This window comes from Mus musculus, chromosome 16, assembly GCF_000001635.26.
Source record: "Mus musculus strain C57BL/6J chromosome 16, GRCm38.p6 C57BL/6J".
Classification (NCBI taxonomy): Eukaryota; Metazoa; Chordata; class Mammalia; order Rodentia; family Muridae; genus Mus; species Mus musculus.
Window position 1 is genome coordinate 15,614,987 of NC_000082.6, and position 22,451 is coordinate 15,637,437.

The 22,451-nt window shown below is 41.4% G+C and overlaps 1 protein-coding gene across 1 annotated transcript; it reads right to left on the reverse strand.

The window, feature by feature from the left end:
* Positions 1-8,910: 8,910 nt before the first annotated feature.
* Mcm4 (minichromosome maintenance complex component 4) lies at positions 8,911-22,414 on the reverse strand. Its single transcript, NM_008565.3, has 16 exons — positions 22,125-22,414; positions 21,635-21,796; positions 21,200-21,363; positions 21,007-21,108; positions 20,244-20,339; positions 20,063-20,158; positions 19,453-19,591; positions 17,131-17,351; positions 16,713-16,833; positions 15,275-15,534; positions 14,316-14,681; positions 13,607-13,734; positions 12,663-12,870; positions 11,050-11,278; positions 10,576-10,709; positions 8,911-9,783 (listed from the first exon to the last, which is right to left on the reverse strand). Exons 1-16 carry the CDS (start codon positions 22,192-22,194, stop codon positions 9,691-9,693), a joined length of 2,589 nt encoding a protein of 862 aa, NP_032591.3. The 5' UTR covers positions 22,195-22,414; the 3' UTR covers positions 8,911-9,690.
* Between the last annotated feature and the right edge of the window lie 37 nt (positions 22,415-22,451).

The following is a 22,451-nucleotide window of genomic DNA, read 5'->3' on the forward strand; positions in this document are numbered from 1 at the left end:
CAGTCCAGAATCCTCATGGCTCACAGTAAATCTAAAAATGCAAGGAACAAAATTTGATAAAAGACAAAAAGTATGTTTAATTTAATGTGACTCTATAGATAAAACACACAGAGATAGCTAATGGTCCTAAATCTTTGGGACAATTAGCATGAGTTTTAAATTTTTAACTGTTTTGAACGACAAGACATAATCACCCAATTCTGGTGAAGATGTCACCACCTTGATCCCCACCCTAATTCTGGTCCTACAGATGGCCCTATAGCTTGAGGGTGTACTTTAAGCTAAGCAATGGTTAATCCAGTATGCTTCTCTTCCTGTCGGATAGGAAACACTGAAAACTTTATTTCAAAGGTTAAGAGAATAACTTATGTCTGTGCTTTCAGATGTTTTGTGTATATTGTGATTGTGTATATAAATACCAACATTTTAAAAACTTTTATACTGTCTCTTAAAAGCAAAAAGTGAAAAATTGGGTTTTTCAAAATCCATATGTTAGCCATGTCTATATAAGAAAAACCAGACATACTTTTAAATTGTCATTTTAAAACACTTTGGGGCTGGAGAGATATAGGTCAGTGGTTAAGACCACTGTCTGCTCTTTCAGAGGATCCAGAGAATCATACAGACAGACATACAAGCAAAACACCACTGTACATAAAAAATAAAAATAATTAAAAATAAAACAAGGGCCAGGAGAGATGGCTCAGCGGTTAAGAGCATGGACTGCCCTTCCAGAGGTCCCGAGTTCAAATCCCAATAACCACATGGTGACTCACAACCATCTGTTATAGGAACTGGTGTCCTCTTCTGGTTTTTCTGAAGAGAGCGACAGTGTACTCAAATAAATAAATTGAATAAACCTTTAAAAAAAATAAATAAATAAAAACAAAACCAAAAAAAAAAACACTTTGACGTTACCTAAATATTTTAATATGTCACATCATAATGGTATATTTAAAAGAAATTTTCACCTCTGTTTTTATTTTTTAAAAAATCAAATTAGGTCATTGAGGGCTACAGGGACAGCCAGAGATGAAGAGCACTGTGTTGCTTTTACAGAGGACCCAGGTTCAGTTCCCAGCACCCAGTGGTCACAACTGACTCAGCACTCTCTCCTGACTTCCTCAGGCATCAGTTATACAGGTGATGCTCATACAGCTATGTAGGTAAACACTCATACACATAGAAGAAAATGATTAAAGGTGAAGAAAAAAATTTAAATTGGGCAGTTGTGGCACATGCCTTTAATCATAGCACTTAAAGAGAGACAGGTGGATCTCTGAGTTTGAGGCCAGCCTGGTCTATGGAGAGAATTCCAGGACAGTCGGGGCTACACAGAGAAACCCTGTCTCGAAAAAACAGATGATGATGATGGTGATAATAATAACAAAATTGTAAATGTCAAACTCTCTCCTGCACTGGATGCCTTATCTTCCTTTTGATGCCCTTTAGACACTAATAAAGTGTAGCTGCATTCAAACAAAAACAACAATATAGTCAATTATAATGGCTTAAACCTTTAACCAGTATATAATTTAAATTTGGAGAAGAAACACAAGCTGTATTGTCTGTTAGAGATCTCAGAAGCCATTGTTTCTGTGCTTTAAATGCAGTCTCCCGTACTTTCATTTACAATTGGTTCATTAAAATTGTTTCCTAGTGGATGTGCACAGTCATCTATTGGATGGAACACAGGGTCCCCAAAGGAGGAGCTAGAGAAAGTACCCAAGGAGCTGAAGGGGTCTGCAACCCTATAGGTGGAACAATAATATGAACTAACCAGTACCCCCGGAGCTCGTGTCTCTAGCTGCATAAGTAGCAGAAGATGGCTTAGTCAGCCATCATTGGGAAGAAAGGTCCCTTGGTCTTGCAACTTTATATGCCCCAGTACAGGGGAATGCCAGGGCCAACAAGTGGGAGTGGGTGGGTAGGGGAGCAGGGTGGGGGGAGGGTATAGGGGACTCTTGGGATAGCATTTGAAATGTAAATGAAGAAAATATCTAATAAAACATTTTTAAAAATTGTTTTCTAACTTTTTATAATAGTAATAATAATAATGTTAAGATTAAAATATGTTGTACAAGAATTATTTTTAGATGGATACAGTTGTAACTATGTTAAAAATAAAAAATTATAAAATTTAATTCTCTACAACAATATTTTCTTAAGTTTTGATTTGTTTTTAGTAATGGTTAACAAAAAATAACTTAAAACAAGAAGACATTTTTTATTCTTTTACTAAATAGATATTTAGAATCTGTGATTAAACATGCTTCCCTATTGTTCAACATTGCTTTTTTGAGTAGTGAGTGTTTGCTTTAAGCATAAAAATTATGTTTAGAGAGTTATGCCTATTTAGAATATTCCTATGAAATTAGATAATGCTTGCAAAAATACAAATATTTAAAACTGTTTGTAAAATTTTGTCTATTAGACAAACAAGTAATAACACTTCATCTATTGATAACAAAAATTCAAAATTAGTTAGAGTCTATCTCAAAGGATGAACAAAAGCACATGACTTTATTAATTGAATAACAATAGCAACAACGAAAAGATACCAAAGGGTCCATTCCATCAAAAGACCAGGGCTGTATCCAGGTACTTATGACTCAGTCCTGGACTAGAAAAGTCTTTGCTTCCTAAGGACACATTCAAGTGACTCCGACAATGCTGCATGAGCCAAATGTGGTGATGCACACTTTTAATTCCAACACTCAGGAGTAGAGGCAGGCAGATCTCTGGCCTTGAATTCAGAGATCCAACCTAGGGGATGGTGAATGAGAATTCCTGAAAAGAGGCTGTCTCTACAGAGACGGACTGACTCATTCTGAAGAGACCTGCATACTGCAGTGTGCTCCCTTCTGGATCCAGTATTAGGCACAGACCACATCCAAACACCAATTTCTAAGCACACATAAAACACAAAGAGATCCTTCATTAAGCAAGGCAAAGAGACAAAATGGCTTAATCTGAATCAGGCAGGAACAACAAATAGCTCTGTGGGTGTTAATTTAAAGAGGGAAAGAGGGAGGTCTTTGTTAAATTGAGCTAGGATGAGTTGGCAGGTTCTGATTGGGTATTTTAATTACAGTAGTCAAAATAATGAATTATGATTGCTGGATTCTTTTTTTTTTTTTTTTTGGTTTTTTTTTCGAGACAGGGTTTCTCTGTATAGCCCTGGCTGTCCTGGAACTCACTCTGTAGACCAGGCTGGCCTCGAACTCAGAAATCTGCCTGCCTCTGCCTCCCGAGTGCTGGGATTAAAGGCGTGCGCCACCACACCCGGCTGATTGCTGGATCTTGATGTTTTGATAGTTGGACCTTGGTGATCAGCCCCAGGAATGAGTTAGGTATAACGAGTGGCCACACAAGGGAATAGACCTTTGAAAAACATTAAGACATTTAAAAATCATTAAGATGTTGAGGGGCTGCAGATGTGTTGAGGCCAGGGCAGGTGAATCTCTGTGGGTTTGAGGCCAACCTGGTCTATATAGTAAGTTCCAGAACAGCCAAGGCTATGTAGTGAAGGGCTCCAGACGTTACCAGATTTCACCTTCCAAAGCTCAACTCTTCTCTCCCCAAGTCACCAATCTTATATTCTCTCACCCCCAACCCATAAACACCTCACTTTTGGACAATTATTATATTATATTACAATATATGCTTAGTTGGTAAGGGTCCTTGCCACCCAGGCTGAAGACCAGAGTTTCACCTGAGACTTACATGACTTCACTGACTTCTGCAAACAGCCCTCTGACTTTCATTCAGTCAAGACACACAAAATAAATGAATGTAATAGAAATAACACACAGTGAAAACCCCTTGTAGAAAATTTGTAAAACTATGGTTTGGGATGTCTTCCAACCCAACTTGCATTTTTGTGTATGGGCCCTGGTTCCAGGAGTAGGTAATGCAGAATACTAAGGCTTGTGTGCGCACAGTGAGGAAGAAAAACTCTCCTCCCCACCCCCTTTACTCTTTTGTGTATAGTGTATAAAGGACAAAGACGTTCTCATTTACAAAATCTTATCTCTCTAGATTCCAAAGAGCTTGTCAGCATATTACAAAAAAAATAGTTTGTAAACTAATACATTTTCTGTATTTTGTGTTAAGATAGCTACTTCTGAGTATCATAGTTCACTGGCTGGCAGAGAATTGAAGGGTTCTGGAACAGAATACAGTAGTCTGTACTTTGTTGTTTGGAGGAGTACAAGGGTCATGTGCTAGCTGCCCTTTGTTTTGCTGAATGTACTGAATATTATGGACAGACATGCCTAAATTTTTCAACGACTAGCATGTGTATGTTAAGGAGATCCCCAGTTTTGACAAATTAATAACATTGGCTCACTTTTGTACATTTTATGTTGAAATTCACAGGGAAGCTTCTTCTCTGTGAATGACTTTTATATGAAGTGATTTAGCTCTTTCTTTTCTCTCTCTTCCTTCCTTCCTTCCTTCCTTCCTTCCTTCCTTCCTTCCTTCCTTTCTTTCTTTCTATTTATTTTATGTATATGAGTACTCTGTTGTTGTCTTCAGACACACCAGAAGAGGGCATTGATTCCATTGCAAATGGTTGTGAGCCACCATGTGGTTGCTGGGAATTGAACTCAGGTCCTCGGGAAGAGCAGTCAGAGCTTTTAACTGCTGAGCCATCTCTCCAGTCCGATTTAGCTGTTTCTAAGCTTTATGCACACCTGTATTTGCCTGGTGATTTGAAGAAAGATGATACGAGGAGAGAAATTTTCAAGGAACAGTCTTATTTAGAACCTACTTCAGATTATAATTGAAAGAAAGATGAAATTTCAAGACTTGTAAGTCATTTAAAGTACTCAGAAATTGCTGTTTTTTTTTTTTTTTTTTTTTTTTTTTTTGTGAGCCTAGAGGCTGCCTGGGGCTGAGAAAAAAAGAAAAACAAACCTGGGTATGCCCCGTAGTTAAAACATTCCTGGGAACAGCTTAACCTTAAAGATAAAGAAGAATGTGAGGATATAACAGGGCTATCTGAACTGAGTCAACAACTCACAGAACTCTGACACCCTGCACGTACCTGTAATTTTTCTGCTGATGTTTGAGTAAGCCAATAGTGTGTTGCTATGCTGAATTCCACACCCCTAAGCCCCTTACCCCATAAAAACTCCTAGCTTTCCAGCCTTGTGGCTGACATCCATTATCTCCTGTGTGGGATGCATGTTGGTCCGGAGCTCCGTAATTATACGACCTCATGTAATTACATCAAGATGGTCCTTCGTGATTTTTTGGGTGCATGCCAAATTGGGAATTGAGTGGGGGTTTCCCCACTAGGTTCTATCATTTGGAGGTCCCACTGAGATCTGTGTGACACCCAGGAACCCTGAAAGACCCCTTGGAGGTATGTTTGTTGTGTGAGTCTTGTCTGTTGTCTAAGTGTGGCACCACTGAATTTGTGTCTTGGTTTTTCAGTTCTGGTATTCTGTATTCTGGCAGCTGCCACTTTGGACCTTAAGGACCTAGTGGCTGCAGGAGGGAGACGTTCTAAGGCCCCATGGGCTGCAACCTTGGAAGACATTCCAAGGGTGACCCTGGAGGAAGTGCCCAGGGTGAGGGACAGTCAGAAAGGACTGGCTGTCCTCTGGCAGAGTGAGGGAGATCAGGTCCTCTCTCTGCGAGAGCAGGAGTGGATGTGGAATCCCACCCCGTCAAGAAGGGAGTCGATGTGGAATCCGACCCCCGTCAGGAAGTCCCGTTTGGCTGGTTGTACAAGTCCAGGAGCAGACGAGTGTGCTTAGATATGCTGGTGTCTTTTTTCTCTGTTGATATCTTGTTTTTGTTTGTGGTTTTCGTCATGGAACACAGACACCGTACATTGGAGGTAAAGTGGAATCCCTCCCTGCCTGTCTGTATGTCTGTGTGTCTGTCTGTCTTGTTCACTTGTGTGTCCTCCATTAGACTACCTTCTGATTCTGTTTTGCTTTTGGTTTGTCTGGTTTTGGTTCCAAGGTGTTGACTGATTATCCTGGTTTGGTTTTAGGCCGGTCTCAGGTTCTGGGGGCCTTCTCATGGAGAGAGGTCCATTTGGGTTGGTTGCAGTGACAGTGAGACGTGCCAAAATGTTGCAGGTCACAACGCTGGAGGATGCTCCGGTGTCAAGCTGGGAAGTTGGATCTGAAGCAGTCCTTCTCAACCCAGCAGCAGCTAGGGTTCAGTATATGCCTGGAACAGATAGTGTCAGGCTTCTCTGGAAATCGCGTGTAAGACGCCCTGTATTGGTCTTGCTTGTGTTTGTCATTTCTGTGGTACTGTGATTCTATGGTGGTTAACTGAAAATGATTTCTGTGTGTGTCTTGTGTGTCTCAATGTGTTCGGACTCGTACTAACAACTGGTGACTGTTTTTGAGTTATGCCCTCTGGAATAAGCCTAAGAATCCTGTCAGATCCCTATGCTGACCACTTCCTTTCAGATCTTCAGCTGCCCTGCCTCCCACTCCAACTCCAGGGAGCAGCCAGTGGGTCGCAGTGGTCCCGCCCATGGACCTGGAGCCTAGGGAGAAATGAGCTCGGAAATCCAGAGCAAAAGAGGGGTGGTCCCTGAGAAGTCAGTGGCCCTGGATGTTGTGGCTGCTGAAGAGAAAAAGAGGAGGCTGTGGAGTAGCTGGCCAAGAGCACTGCAGTTTCCCTGGCTGCTTCTCATTCCCCTGTCCCTTGCATCCCGTCTCTTGTTAACAGAAAAAGTGCTTTCATTTTGAGATATCAGTGGTCCTGTGCAGCCAGCTGTGAGAGCTGCACTCCCTTCTCTGCCCCATGAGGTTTCTTTTCTCAGGTGGCCCCACCCTGAGCTGCTGGCAGTGAGTCTGTTCCAAGCTCCGGTGAGGGAGGCATCTGACCACTTGGGGCTTCTGTCCAAGGTAAGGAGCACCTGTGAGTCTAACTGCCAGGCTCTATTGGGGGGTCTTGTCTCTGTGGGGCTGGAGAGATGGCTCAGTGTTAAGAGCACTGACTGCTTTTCTGAAGGTCCTGAGTTCAATTCCCAGCAACCACAAGGTGGCTCACAACCATCCGTAACAAGATCTGGCGCCCTTTTTTGGAGAACCCCCCCCCCCCCCACCGGGGCTGCTTCCCTTGGGTGTCTGGCACCTGGCCTCCATGGCATAGGGTAGGCAAAGCTGCCTATAATGGATGTGTGTGCTGGTTTATTAAAGATAAGAGAGAATTAAAAGATTTAAAAAAAAAGGAGAAAATCTCTATAAAGATTTAAAAAAAAAGGAGAAAGAAATGCAATGTCAGGTGTGATGATTATTTGTAATTCCAGCATCTAAGACTATTTATATGTCCATAGCTATATTTCTTTATGTTGAATTACAAAATTTAGAAACATATTGCTAGTATATAAGGTTTAATATTTATTGAGTACATAGAGCCTATTTAGTCAATGTGGGTATACATTATTATTTTATTTTTAGATTTATTGATTTTATGTATATGAATACACCATAGCTATATTCAGACATACCAGAAGAGGGCATTGGATCCCATTACAGACGGTTGCTGGTATTTGAACTCAGGACCTCTAAAACAGTCAGTGAATACTCTTAACCACTGAGCCATGTCTCCATTTTAAATATTGATTTTAAATATTAATATGTTCTAATCTTCCAGCCATCGTTGTAGGCTGAAATTTTAATTTGGGGAAAAATTGGTCTATTTCCTACATCAATTCTATAACTCTAGTGACTATTGGAAAATCAGTATCTGAACTTCATGAACACTTTATAGCAATCTAGTGGTAGCAATAGCAATTCTCTTTCTTAAAATAAGGAGTTTTAATTATGTATGTGTTAGCAGTTGCCTATGGAGGGCCAGAAGAGGGCATTTAACTCCCTGGAGCTGGAGTTAAGAGCCACTGGGCATGGGTCCTAGGAACCAACCCAGGTCCTCAGAGCAGTAAATGTTCTTCACCACCAAGTCATTTCTCCATTTATAAGAAATGTCAAGAACTACATCATACATAGTGGCCTTAGAACTTATTTTCCTGTTACCTTAACGTGTCTGTGAAAGTCTAGGTAGTTTGATGAAGAATGTCATATATTTGAATGCTTAGTGATCAAGAAATGCAATGATATGAGAAGGATTAAGAGGTGAGCATTTGTTGGAACTGGCCACTGAGGGTTGTGGGCTGAGGTTTCAAATGCCCATGGTAGGTCGTGTATCTCTGCCTGTAGATCACAGTGTAGCTCCCTACTTCTTCAGCCACCAAGTCTGTCTGCTGCCACACTTCCAGCTATGATAATGGACTAAACTGAAACTGTAAGCAAGCCCTGAATTATACGCTTTCTTTTATAAGAGTTGCTTTGGTCATGGTGTCTCTTTATAGCCATAAAACAGTGACTATGATATTCCTGAAACATTTTAAGTCTGAAAAGCCTATAAAGTCAACACTCCCAACTTCTCTGTCCATTTAGCGAGTATGTGTCATGTGACAAGACATAGTAAGCCTTTTCTACAAGGTTCTGGAAGCCCAAGGAGTAGAATGTCCAAAAGAACTGGGTCAAGATAAAACTTGAGTGAGACATGTCTAGGTAAGATCTGGTTCCAGCCAGAACATAAAGCTATGAATTCTATCTCTTGTTTTGGGACTTCAGATAAATCATGAGGTTTCTTGTGCTCTCATCTGTTAAAGATCTACATCCACAGGATATCTGTAAGGATGACATATGAAGCCATCTTCTACACAGGGATTCATATACCAACTCACATAAGGGAAACAACTAGATTAGGTAACTGGCCATGGCCTTTGGTGATGTCCTAACTCATCCACTCCTTCCTTTGGAATATATTTCCAAACCAACATCTGAGTGCTATGTAAATGTTCATTTTTAGATCTATAAACACAACCTGTGAGAATTCCAAGTTACATTAATGCCTACTTCATATAATTCAAATGGTTTAGAGATTTATTGTAATATTTACACAAGATTTAATGCTACAATGGCTTTGAAACTAATAATCTAAGGATCTATAAAAATTAATGAAATTCATACCTTGATTTTTTTATAACCTATCCAGCACTATTATGATTTCAAAAAATATAGTCTTTAGCAAAGTTCTGCTCTTAATGAGAAATAATTTTAAACCAAGTATTACTTTTCTATCATTTATTTAGGAAAATGTTTTACATATTAGGAAAAAACAGAAGGCAACTTGATTTAATAATTTTTCAAGCATATCTTTGTTCTAATAATAGTTATGGGAAAAAGTCTCTGTAAAGAAAGTTAAGTCCAGGTGCTATAAAAATCATTAGCCCATCATATCACAGTAAAGGATGTACGGCTGCCAGTTATACCAAGCACACAATGCTCCACACAGTAAGGACATAGCCTCTACATACAGCATGCATGGTACTCTTACCTTCCTCCCCAGCATTGCAACACAACAAAGGCACAGCCCCTACATTAAAAAAAACCTCCAAAACTGGGCTTAGGCTCTCTGTGTACAAACAGGTAAGAAGCAAGCTGCTTAAAAAATATGGCATATTGAGAATATAAACTCTACTATATGTTGATAATTTAAAATGTTAAAAAAAGGTGAAAACATACATTTACTAACAAAATACATTCCAGGAATAGAAGAGGTTTATATAGTGGAATACTGCCTTTCAGACTCCTTTTGCAGCAATAACAACAGTGAGTGACTCTAGTCCGAGGGCCATGCAGCTCAGAGCAGGCGGACAGTCTTCCCAGTCACTGTTAGGAAATCATCATCAGCCAAAGCTCGCAGGGCTTCTTCAAACATGTCCTTGGTAATTGCCTAGAAAACACAAATGTCACAGATTGTCTTTACTGTCAGGCACACATGCTTTAATGTTAAACCACCGCTTAAAGTCTTTGTCTTTTTGGTGGCTGTAGACAATTCATTTTGCATATATATATATGAGATACAATTATCTTATTCATTTTTGTGTGCCTGTGGGCTGGTTATAAATGGAAGTCAAAGGACAGCTTTCCAAAGTCAAGTTAGTTCTCCCCTTCTACCACACAGGTTCCAGAGATAGAACTTAGCTCATCAGGCTTAGTGGTAGGTATCTTCTTTACCCACTGACCCATCTTATCAACCCTGCTAAAGAGCATTTCTTATCCTGTAAATCAGGACGGCAAACCGGCAAACATTTCTTTAAAGTACTAGGTGTCTAGTCTTTTCTAAGCTCTGCCTTCACCATGCCAACAAGCAGGCTTTAACTTTGACCAACAATTTTTGGGGGGGGGGGGAGGGGGAGGCAGGGGCAGGGGTTCGAGACAGGGTTTCTCTGTGTAGCCCTGGCTATCCTGGAACTCACTTTGTAGACCAGGATGTCCTGGAACTCAGAAGTCCGCCTGCCTCTGCCTCCCGAGTGCTGGGATTAAAGGCATGCCCGGCAAACCAGCATTTTTTTAAACTAACAATTCATCTTTAATTGCAAAAGGTCAGGCAAATATTTCATTCCTAAAACAAATCTAAACTCCAAACAGGTGAACTAATTTTAACAATGTATTTCTTAATAATGTGTATATGGACAAGGCAATCTTATTTGCGATTATTACTTACACACATATAAACACTTACTGTGTCAGACTGTCCCCGAATATCCTCAAACAGCTGTTGGTACTTTAAGGCTGGTGTTTTACCCTTAGATAAAATAAGTTTTCTCAATGCTTCAGCTAATTCTTCTTTCCGTTTACGAGAAGTGGCACTCATTCCTATTTCAAAAAGAAACCAATGGAAATGTTTCTACCATGATTAAGTGAAATGTTAGAGTCCCATAAATATTCCTTCAGTAGTATTGCCAAGAAAGGTAGAACAACCAAATGCCAGAGCATATTCAAGAGCACGAGGTTTTGTTGTTTTAGTTATTTTATCTATCATTAGCTATTTGCCACTGAAAGCCCATATAAGCTGTTTAGCAAGTATAACCATACTTATTAGATCAAATTCTTGCTTGTCTGCTAATGCTCGAAACAAATTTTAATAGATATAAAACACCAGAGGAGATAGAATCTCTTTTGATTTTAAGTTTCTAGTTCAAAGCAAGTAACTAACCTGTAGTAAGAATAGAAATATCCACAATGCCAGTACGAGGGTCAGTTGCAGACTGCTTCAGAGCCTCCCGGTGGAGGCGTTTTGCCTCTTCCACATCAATTGCTTCAACTTTGTTTGAAAATCTTACTTTAGCATGGGCTTCTGCTAAGCGAATTAATGACTCTAGCTGTCGAGGGTAAGCAGAAACCATCCCCCGGCTACTCCCAATCTTCCTCATGTTTACATAAGCCTATTGAAGGTAGAAAAAAAAAAAAAAAAAAAAAAAAAAAAACTCAAGTGAAAACCACTGGCAACAAGAACCTTAAGCTTTGCCGGGCGTGGTGGTGCACGCCTTTGATCTCAGCACTCAGGAGGCAGAGGCAGGCGGATTTCTGAGTTCGAGGCCAGCCTGGGTCTACAAAGTTCCAGGATTATACAGAGAATCCCTGTCTTGAAAAACAGAAAAAAAAAACAAAAACAAAACAAAACAAAACCCTTAAGCTTCATGGATGACATCAAACAGTTAGTGTTCTGTTAAATAACTGGAAGCCTGTCTACCTGCAGTGGAGGGTTACTGTAGGTAATTACAAATTGGATCTAGGCTGTGGACTTAAAACTCACCTACACAGAAACACAGGATTGTTAGTTACATCGATATATGACACACCACCACCACCACCATCAAGCAAAAAGGAACAGTGACAGAGGAAAGGAATGCATCAGAGGGCCTGAGGAAAAGGTCTGGCAAATGACAGCCAAAAGATCCACTTTGCAAGGCATGTAAGGTAACTGGATAATGTCTCAAAGAGAATTCAATCATTTTACATGTAGTTTCATTTATTTTATGATATGAATGAAAAACCACTACCATCTGTAACCTTCACCTAGCCTTTTGTAACCTAGCTAAGATAAAAGTCCATCAAAGAGCATGCCAAAACATAATACGCAGCCCAAACAAGCCCTAGCCCATTCCTGCTCAGCTTATAATATGTGGGAATCTAAATATCACCCATCTTAATGTTGAGGTTTGGTCTTTTGTTATGCATTGTAATGGTAAGTGTCAGCTCCCAAGACCTGGTTGCTCCAGAGAGAGTGGACAGGACAGAGTCTACACTTAGTTCCAAATGACACTATGTGACCCTGTCCTCAACTATTCCTGATTGGTAAATAAAGATGCCAACAGCTAATAGCTGGGCAGAAGAGACATAGGTGGGGCTTAGGGTTCTAGGCTTCTGATGGGGAGAGAACCACAAGGGGGAGAAGGTGAAGAGAGGAAGAAGGTGCCGTGGGTTAGTAAATCAGGAAATAATGGCCACGTTGGTTGGCTAATTGGAGTTAAGAGCAGCCCAGATGAAACATGGCAAATTATATAGTAGGATTATTGGCTGGGAAATAGACAAAATAGCATAGAGGATAGCTATCTTCCCAGCTCTTGTGCTGTTTAAGGCTTAACGTAAATATAAAGGTTGAGTGTCTTTTATCTGGGAACCAAATGATCACAGGCAGGGTAGAAACCCCGGAATGGGACAAAACATTTCTATAACTTCTTACTTGTTAAAAATAAGCCAAGTGAAGTTAAGAGAAACAGATAACTCATCCAGAGTTACAAACTTATGTTTCATAAGCCTGGTTACCTCAATGAGAGCCTGGCTGGCCTCCTCACTCAGTCGGGGCATGATGGTACTATGGGCATATGCAATGTAGTCTTTCAGCACGGCCATGTCCAGGAACTCCTCCTCCACTTGCTCCTCACTTTGGTAGTACAATGAAACCAGGTGATGAGCTAGACGCCGGTCATATGCCTCATCCTGAGGGTCTAGCATGAGGAAAATGAGATCAAACCTGACAAGAGAAAAATACCATCTTCTTAGTTGAGACACTAAAACGTACCTACATATAGGACTTAAAAGGTGTTAAAGCGGGGCTGGTGAGATGGCTCAGTGGGTAAGAGCACCCGACTGCTCTTCCAAAGGTCAGGAGTTCAAATCCCAGCAACCACATGGTGGCTCACAACCATCCGTAACAAGATCTGACTCCCTCTTCTGGAGTGTCTGAAGACAGCTACAGTGTACTTACATATAATAAATAAATAAATCTTTAAAAAAAAAAAAAAAAAAAAAAAAAAGGTGTTAAAGCCAACTGTACTGTACATATTCCCACAGAAAGCTGCCATTTCTCCAGCTGACCAGTCCCTAGTCCTGCCTAGGTAAGAGCAAAGTAAAAAAGTTATAACTCTCTTCTGAGAAATGGATACAATATACAATTGGATATTGTATTTGGATAAAAACTCCTTCTACTGTTTTGAGGACATAGGAAGGTACTTCAGTGATAGAGCCCTTGCCTAACACATGGGAGGCCTTTCATTAAATCTCTAGTACCACAAGAAACAAAGCAAATTTATTAGTCAAATAATTAAGACACATAAATCTTGCCAATGAGGCCCGACAAACCAAATCTGAGTCAGTGTTTAATGTCAGTATAGAGACTAATAGCAGTTGTCGACCGCTTCTCAATCTCCAGGTGTCAATTCTAAGAATAAGCAAACAGAAGCATTTATTATATAAAAATGTTTTAGTACCTTGACAACAATGTGTGCGGTAGTTGGATATTTTCAATGGTTGTTTTTTTAGGATTCCACTGAGACTCAATAGGATTTGCTGCTGCCAGGACAGAGGTGCGCGCATTGAGCTGACAGATGATCCCAGCCTATCAGAGGAAGAAGTAGAGTTAAAAGCCTTTTCCTGACTCCCATGAGGAGGAAAACCATCTTCATCTGACATTTGCTCTGCTGGTTCTGCTTTCCAAGAGTCTCACTGACTTCAGTGCATAATGATAGTACTCTGCGCTCAGATTCACGTCTAAGATTGAGCTTAGACATAATTATTCTGCAGCCACATTTTTAGTTTAAATTATTTTATGTACTGGGTGTTTTGCCTGAACGCCTGTTTGTGTATTACATGTGTGCCTGGTAATCTTAAGAGTTCAGAAGAGGGCACTGGATCCTTTGGAACTGCAGTTACCGAAGACAGATGGTTGTGAGCCACATGTGGGTGCTAGGAATCAAATCCAGGTTTTCAGGCTAAGCAGCAACTGCTCTCAACCACTGAGCCATCCCTCCAGCCACATTTTTCAAATCAGAAAGCAAACTGGTAGTAACTTTAACACAAACTCAGGTTTGTAAGCACTACATATTACAGAGTAAAAGCAACTAACGTAAGAAGTTTCAAAATAGAACTGTAACTGCAAACTGTTGTGAGCCTGCAGCCACAGTGGACATCAGCACTCACCTTTGCAATGGACAGAGTCTGCTGTTCCATGACCTCATGCAGCACAGACCTTGTGCTTTCATTCATTTTGTCAAACTCATCGATGCAGCATATCCCATTGTCACTCAGGACGAGGGCACCTGTCTGGAGGACAAGCTGCCTGGTCTCAGGGTCTTTCATCACATAGGCGGTGAGGCCGACCGCACTGGAGCCTTTTCCAGACGTGTACTGGCCTCTGGGGACCAGGTTGTACACATACTGTAGCAGCTGGGACTTGCTGGTGCCAGGGTCCCCACACAGAAGGATGTTGATCTCAGCACGGAATTTACCCCTCCCAGTGTGACTGAAATCCTTCCTTGTTCCACCAAAGAGCTGAAGTAAGATTCCCTAAATAAACAAATAAATACATCTAAACAGTCATTTGTTGTACTGTATATGCTTAGCTTATGTTCTAGAGGTACTTTTCTTTTCTTTTTTCGAGACAGGGTTTCTCTGTGTAGCCCTGGCTGTCCTGGAACTCACTTTGTAGACCAGGCTGGCCTCGAACTCAGAAATCCGCCTGCCTCTGCCTCCCGAGCGCTGGGATTAAAGGTGTGCACCACCACGCCCGGCTGGTACTTTTCTATTTTATAAGTTCAAAGTATTACCAAAAATCATCTAAGAGTGCTCAGGCCATTCTACATATTCCTAACCATTATAAACCTAAGTAAATATTGTCCTACAACTTGACCAGCATGAATCCTTGTTGTGACCCCACATAACCTCCAATGTTTAGGAACATGAATATGCACAGCACAGATAAGTGTATATACAACAAAACAGTAGCACTCAACTATTAACCAAGGCAGGGGTCAGTGCCTTGCTATGTTAAGGCGAACAGTTCCTACCCATAGAAGACAGTAACAGTGGCAAATATATCTTAGTTACTTGATTCTAAGTAACTGTAAATCTCAATACCAAGCTAAAAAGTCCATTGTTACCTTTTTGATATCTTCATGTTCATAAATGCTGGGAGCCAAGGCTGAAGCAAGCCGCTCATAAATATCTGGCTTCCTGGAAAGTTCCTTAAGCAATTTCACACGTTTCTCTGAAAAAAGTTTCTGTTCTGCTTCTTCATCAAGGCCATGCAGACGTTTTGCATCCGTTTTCCGATAATGAATGACATCAATGTGGGTTTTATAGACAGACTTCACGTTGCTCACTCTTGGATTAACTCGAATTGGTACTGCTCGATATATGCCTAAGAACATATGTAGGAGACATGACGTTACCTCTCTACTTCTCTGTAAGCTCAGTCGACAGCGAAGGTCAGACCTGGGGGCTCCATCTCACTTGAGCACCCCACTACCTTTTAATCTCCCAGGCTAAGGCCCCCGTTAAGAAAGTCAAGATACAGAAGAAATAGTCAAGGAGCAAAGAAACACAGGTTTTTAAGAACAGACCCAAAATCATATTTGTAACCATCTGTGTTGTATGAGCTTAGGGAATTATCTGCATAACTACTCTACACAATTGTAGGTTCAAAGTGAAAAACAAAAAGGCTGTGTCATGACAGTATTTAATATAGTAATGTGACTTCCCTAAGTTAAAAGTAAAAAGAATCTACTTAGTAATCAGCATGGAAGAACAAGAGAACTTCCATAAGCTGTTTTCCTGACTTTCACCCCAATATACAAAATTTCAAAAAAACCAGCACTCAAATGCAAACCAGATTACAATTCACCCAGAGTAATGTGGACTAGGTTATTATTAATGACATTTGGAACAGTTTTGTTCCTCTAGTAATAGCACTGATGAGAAGGGCAAGGAGTGGGGGCAAGATAGGATTGTATGGCTCTCTTCTATGTTGGGGAAGAAATCCGGACTGAGTAGCTGGGCCAGTGAGCCCTAGACGCAGGAGCCAGGGATCCCTGGGCTCAATTCTCCATGAAGAACAATGCTGTTACTTAACCCATCACTCTTGACCAACTGCCCATATACCTCCAAAATGTAGAAAGTCTGCCACATGCCAACGGCATTGAAAACAGGGCACTTTTTGCGTGAAGAGACCGCACTAATGCAGCAATGAACTATAAGAATCAAAAAGTCAGCAGTAGCTTTGCCCTGTGTACAAAGTGGTCTGTCCTACTCTGTAAGTAATGCTAATCCTTAGCTGTACATGTAGGAAATAGTAGAAAAGCATTTATGAACCCAAGTTGGCATTCTGTCCCTGAGTTACTAAATGTTCCCTCTTAAAGCTGCTCTTGTGACGTCAACATTACCAATCTCAGACATATACAAAGTTCTGAGAGATCTATATAGTAAGGGCCCACCAGGACCCTGAGTTCTAAAACCTGCATCTGGGAACTTAAAAGGTTAAATAAACAGTAGTAAGCCATAGTATAACTTTGTCTTTTTGTGACAAACCTACATCCTTACCTGTGACGTTCACTCTGTCCCCTGGTTGAACCTTGTCAACAAGGTCATTGTGGGCAAAAAGGACAATAGTGTGAGGTGTCTGCCCAGCAGGCATGTCTTCAGGAGACTCTTGAAGTTTGATCTGCAGAAGAATAAAGAGTAAAATTGGAGAAACAAAGTAAGTACCATGGAAAACAATTATAGGTCTTTGTATATAGCCCATACAACGGTTGAGACGTAGCAAGCAACACTGAAGCCTCAGTGTGCTCTAAGCTCAAGTCATTAACAAAACCAACAGATATGAAAAGAGCAGAATTCCACTGAGGAAGGCTGAGTGTAAACTGACAAATTAAATTTGGTAGAGGATTTAGACCAAGGCAGAACACAGGTAGCAGTGTGTGCGGGGGAACCTCACCCTGGGTGCTGAGTGGCCACATACCATTTGCTTGTCAGAGAAGAATGATCGGTTGTGGATCAGTGCCATGCTGTGGGTAGTGTGGCAGTGCACACAACTGCAGGGCTCAGCAATTCTGCCTCGATCTATCTCCACCCGGGTGGTGTGGGCACAGACTTGGCATTGGAAAAAGGCCTCCTGCATCTCCGGAATCAGCTGTGATGTTCTGATGACCATGCCACTGATGGTGATGAGCTGATCAATGTCTGGAAAGAGAAAGGTTGGCTTGTCTACCAGCCACTTCCCTTAGCCCACTCAAGCCTGGGTATGCCGCTAAAACAGAGTCTTAACTCATGCAGAAGTATAGATGACCAACAGAGATCCAGCATGCACCATCACCAGGGACAGCTGGTTATATCCTCACAACTAGCCTAGGATGTTCTGCCTATGTCCAGCCTGTTTTCCTTCTTCTCAGCACCAGTATACTGCTGAATCTTTTCATTTTACCATTTCTTTTCTCTCTTTCCCCCAACACCCCATCTCGTGAGTATATGAACACATGCATGCCACAGTCCGAATATGGAGATCAGAAGACAATTTATGGAAGTCAGTTCTCTTCTACTATGTGGGTGCTAGGAATCTAACTTGTGTTGTCAGGCTTAGCATCTTTACCCATTGAGCTATCTTGTTAGCTTACTGCTGGCCCATGTTGGGGCCTTTGTTCCTCAGGTGTGCTGCTTAGAAGACATCAACAGGTGAGAAGTTTGATGTGTAGGTATATTGTCTCCCAGCCTTTCATCTCACCAACAAAGCCACCTGGAAGTCCTGAAATCTCAGGTTAAAAATCTTGGGCTGAAAATGCTTGTGGTATGGGGGATAGTCTGCTTATAATTTCAGCACCAGGGAGAAGAAAAACAGAATTTTAGGGCTTGCTGGCCAGCCAGATAATCTAGTCTCCTTGCTGAGTGGAAAAAACCCTTTAGAAATGATACCCTCTGGCTTGTATAGCATGTCCTGACACACAAGAACAGCCTGGACTCTAGACCTGGACAACATGGACAAAGCATTTATGACCCCGGGGATCTCTGAGCCGCTCTCTGTCACCTACAAAATGGAGGAAGGGCATAGTTGAGGACATCATAAATACACACATCTATTTTTGTAGTTAGTGTCTACAAGGAAAAAAGCACTTTGCCTCTCAGCAGTAACAGTACCTATAAAACAAATGTCTTTTATGCTCTTACTACTTCTACACTTGCTTATGCCTCTCCTCTATTTGTTCCTTTCTCAACACCTTTGCTGGACTCAAAGGCCCTCCACCCCACCATTCCAGTGTTGACTCACAAGGCCTTTAAATACATTTCATCCATTTCCGCTACCTACTTTTTGCCACTCTTGGCTAATCCTTTTTTTTTTTCCACTTAGAAAGTATATGCAATTTGCCAACTTCTGAAATTAGCTGATCAACCAGCAATCCTTGCCTTCTAAAAAAGTATTTTTTGTAAAAGTAGATTTTACCTAGGAGCTATCTTCCTCACTCCTTTTTTTTTTTTAATGGTACACACATAGAAGAGTGATCTACCACTAATTTACACTATAACCATCACACATGAAAACAGGTAATTCTGACCTGCTTACAGCACCATAAAATGTCTAAGTTAGAATCCTAATGTCCCAGAATTGAGCCACCATCAGAATCTAAATGAACTCAGATGTCATGTGCTTCACTGAATTACATACACGAGTAGAAAAATCTTTCTCTTCTAGGATTTTCCTACTTACTTTGAAAGAAAACTTAAATTCTCTGTTGAGATTCTAAATTTTCTAGAGCTAGGCTTTTTTGTCCTAAACACTGGCTCAGAAATCCCTGCTTCAGCCAGTCACAGATGCAAACAGCATTTTCTACTTTCATCACTGATTTCTGTTATCTAAAAGAAATTCTACCACATTCACTTTTCAAACGGTCCAGGACTTTGCCTATCCCCTTAGGCACAGACGCTTACCTTCTGCCCATGTATGATTTATCCCCAAGCTAGAATTCTTTCTTAGGTTTAAAGGAGAGCTCAGACACTAGGTTTGCTCAGCAACTGCTTTTATATTTGAGCCACTTTTCGGGTCTTCAGAATTTTTCATCAGTGATGAAAAAAGTGCATACCTACTAACTAGCAATTTATTATATTTGAATAAATTAATTACAGAGTAACAAATTGTTAAGTCATTTCTATCAGGTATTCCAGTTAAGTTAAAAAACTGCATACCAAGTTCATGAAAGTATACAGAATAAATCTTTTCAACTTATAATTTAATGCTACACAATCCTTGAGATCTCTTTCTACATAAGGCATTTTACACTACTAAATATATTACCTTCTGGATTCAAGTTTCTCATACTCTTTGTCTTCAACGCATTAAAAGGTCTGACTTGAATCTGATGTTCTAAGATGGAGTCAGGATAACGGTCAAAGAAGATCTCATTGACAGCCATGTCAAAGGTTGGTATAACCTCCTGTAAAAACAAAGATGTAGGAGATGAAGAGGTGACTCAGGAGTTGAGAGCACTTGTTGCTCTGACGATAGGACTCAGGTCTCAGCGCTTTTATCAGGTGGCTCGTAAACCCCTTAACTCTAGCTCCAGGGGTCAGAAACCCTCTTCTGGGCTCCACAGAATCAGGAGTTCAAGGTTCTCTTCAACTACAAAACTGCTCCTGAACACTACCCTGCCTCACCAGCTCCCAATTAACACCCCATCCCCAACCCAAAAAAGATAATTTACTTCATGATACCCAAGAAACCACTAATAAAACTCATTATTTTTAAGAAATACTACTCGTTAGCAAATATAAAACATATTCATTTTAACTGCAGTTGACAGTTTTAGAAAATAGTCAACCTTAGCAAGCAGCCTTTTACCCAAATGTAAAATTCTCCTTTCCAGGAACCTTTACTATGATCTGGAAGCTCAAAGTCAACTTCTCACCTGTGGGTAGGAGATGAGCTGTCTATACAGATTTTTGCTAAATGATTTTATGTGTTCGCAGTTCACATTTAAAAATGGCTCTCCTGTAATATTAATCTGTAAGACATATGGACAAGTCGTATTTTACTAATTATATTATCTCAAAAACCAAAACTTTCACTTGTAAATCATATTTGATTACCTCTCCAAGTTGTTGCATGTACAAAGGTTGAGTAATATCTATGCCAACATTTTCTTCTTCTTTGGCCAGAGGATCAGTAAAACACTGAAGGAATCTCTAGATGTAGAGAAACAATACTAAGCATTAATGAACTTAGGAATATGTAACTATTATTAAAATGCAAAACAATGAGACCAGCAAGATGGTCAGTAACTAAGGATGCTTGGCTGGAAGCCTGACAACCTGAGTTGATTTCCATAACCCTCACAGCGGGAAGAACCAGCCCCTACAAACTGGCCTGAAACCTCCAAATAAAAGCTGTGAAGGGCAGGTACCCCTGCCCCCAGCAATAAATATGTGACAAATTTTTTATGAGTATATAGCTATCTGTACACAAAAATAATTTCTCTGTTTTGGGTTTGAGACAGGGATCCCATTAAGAAGCACAGGCTGGCCTTGGACTTGCTGTAAGCATTTACTACCTAGCTGCTCGTGGTGGCATGCACTTTTAATCACACTCAGAAGGCATATGCGTGTGTGAGCTCCAGGAAAGACTGGTTAACAGATCCAGCTCCAGGATAGCCAGGGGAACATAGAAAAACCATCTTGAAATACCAAGAACTAAGGAAAAAAAAAGTATATCACCATTTTCCGCATGGCATATCCCTTTTCTGGAATAAAATCTAGACCACTAACAACCTGCTATTATGCACCATGGCTATTCACACATAGGTTATACTTTCACCCGAAGTCTCAGACTGAGTTTTAGTGTACATAAGCTTACCTGAAAATTCTCTTTACATGTTGCCACATTCACATCTGTTCCCCAAATCACAAGCTTTTGGCCTAGAGACTGTTCACTTGGTACGATGTCTTCTGCTGCTGCCTATTGAGAAAGCGAGGATAGAAACATGTTAATGGGATGACCTACTTTATGCTCTCAAGGTAACACCATCAGAGATCTGCTTTGTACTCACGCCATCAGACTGCAGATCCACCTGCAAACCCTTTCGTGCTGAGCCCAGATCTGGCCTCTGCCTTACAGGTGTGCCTCTCACCCCACTTCTTGGGGTTCCTTCCACTCGCGAGCTGGGAGTGCCATATGTCAATGGTGAACTAACATCAAAGTCCAAAGGAATAGCTATAAAGACAAGATATTTAGCTTTACCATGAAATCCCCATAAGCACATCAAATCCCAATTCCGGAATGCTGTTTGACAATTTAAACAGAATACTTTACTGCAATCTTTCATACCCCAATTGTAGTTCTACTATAAAGTATGCTTTCTTTGCTCACTAGGTCCTAAAATGTACCAACTCTGCTTCTCTCCTCAGGTGTTTCAGTGAAGAATCTATCAGTACACACAGAATAATAGCAACTGGTAAACCAGCAAAACCGACGGCTGACCCACCTAAAGAATGCATCTGAGGAGGGCTGGAAAACAAGGCATTCTGTGCAGGTGGGCTCTGCAGGTCGGCTCCTGGTGAGGTGGGCATTGGCAGTAGCTCTCCGGTGGAAGAATCTTCGCCTCTACGTCTCCGATTGGGTGACGACCTGCTTTCCTCACTTCGAACTTCCGTCATACAAAACAAAAAAGACGATCAACGCTCAAGCTTAGTCTTCCAGGAAGTGCCTTAGGGTAGTCATATTACTTAAACAAGAACACCCCCCCCCCAAAACCCTCAAACTGGAACAGAGGGACAAGGTGTAGGAAAAGGTGGGTCAACTGAACTGACCACGCCAGACTGCCTGGAGACGAGAGCCCAGTATGTGGGTGACAGAGGCTACTATATGCTCAAGGCCTGTCAACCACACACCAGGCTCGAAGGACTCAGGACTTTCCACAGTGCTGCGGGAAGAGACACGAGGCGGAAAGGGGGCAGATGAAGGAGGGAACTCACGGGACTGGGTTGGGGTGACTCGTCCGCGTCGGCTGCTGCGGCGGCTCGGGGTGGATGCCGGGGACGACATGGTGCTGTGGTTGCTGCGCGACAAAAGAAATCTGGCTCTCAGTTGTCCCGCTCCGGGACCTCTCGTACCTCGGATCCGGGTTAGTTGCAAACGCGCACAAAACGGCGAGTCAGGGTTCTGCGCCACCCAGGAGAACGTTCCTGGGCCCGCAGGGTGAAGCGATTCCCGCCAGCCGCTCTGTCGTCACAGCGACCGAAGACGCCTGGCCAATCAAAGAGGCAAGCGCGCGTAGCTCCGCCTCCGGAAAGCGCCGTAAG

Excerpts from the sequence above, each read along its gene's own strand:
- Mcm4 (NM_008565.3), bottom strand. The coding sequence starts at position 22,194 with ATGTCGTCCCCGGCATCCACCCCGAGCCGCCGCAGCAGCCGACGCGGA. Across the intron at positions 21,364-21,634 it reads TCCTCAGATGCATTCTTTAG|CTATTCCTTTGGACTTTGAT; the intron begins GTGGGTCAGCCG and ends TTGTCTTTATAG. Across the intron at positions 17,352-19,452 it reads GAGAAACTTGAATCCAGAAG|ACATTGATCAGCTCATCACC; the intron begins GTAATATATTTA and ends TTCTCTTTCCAG.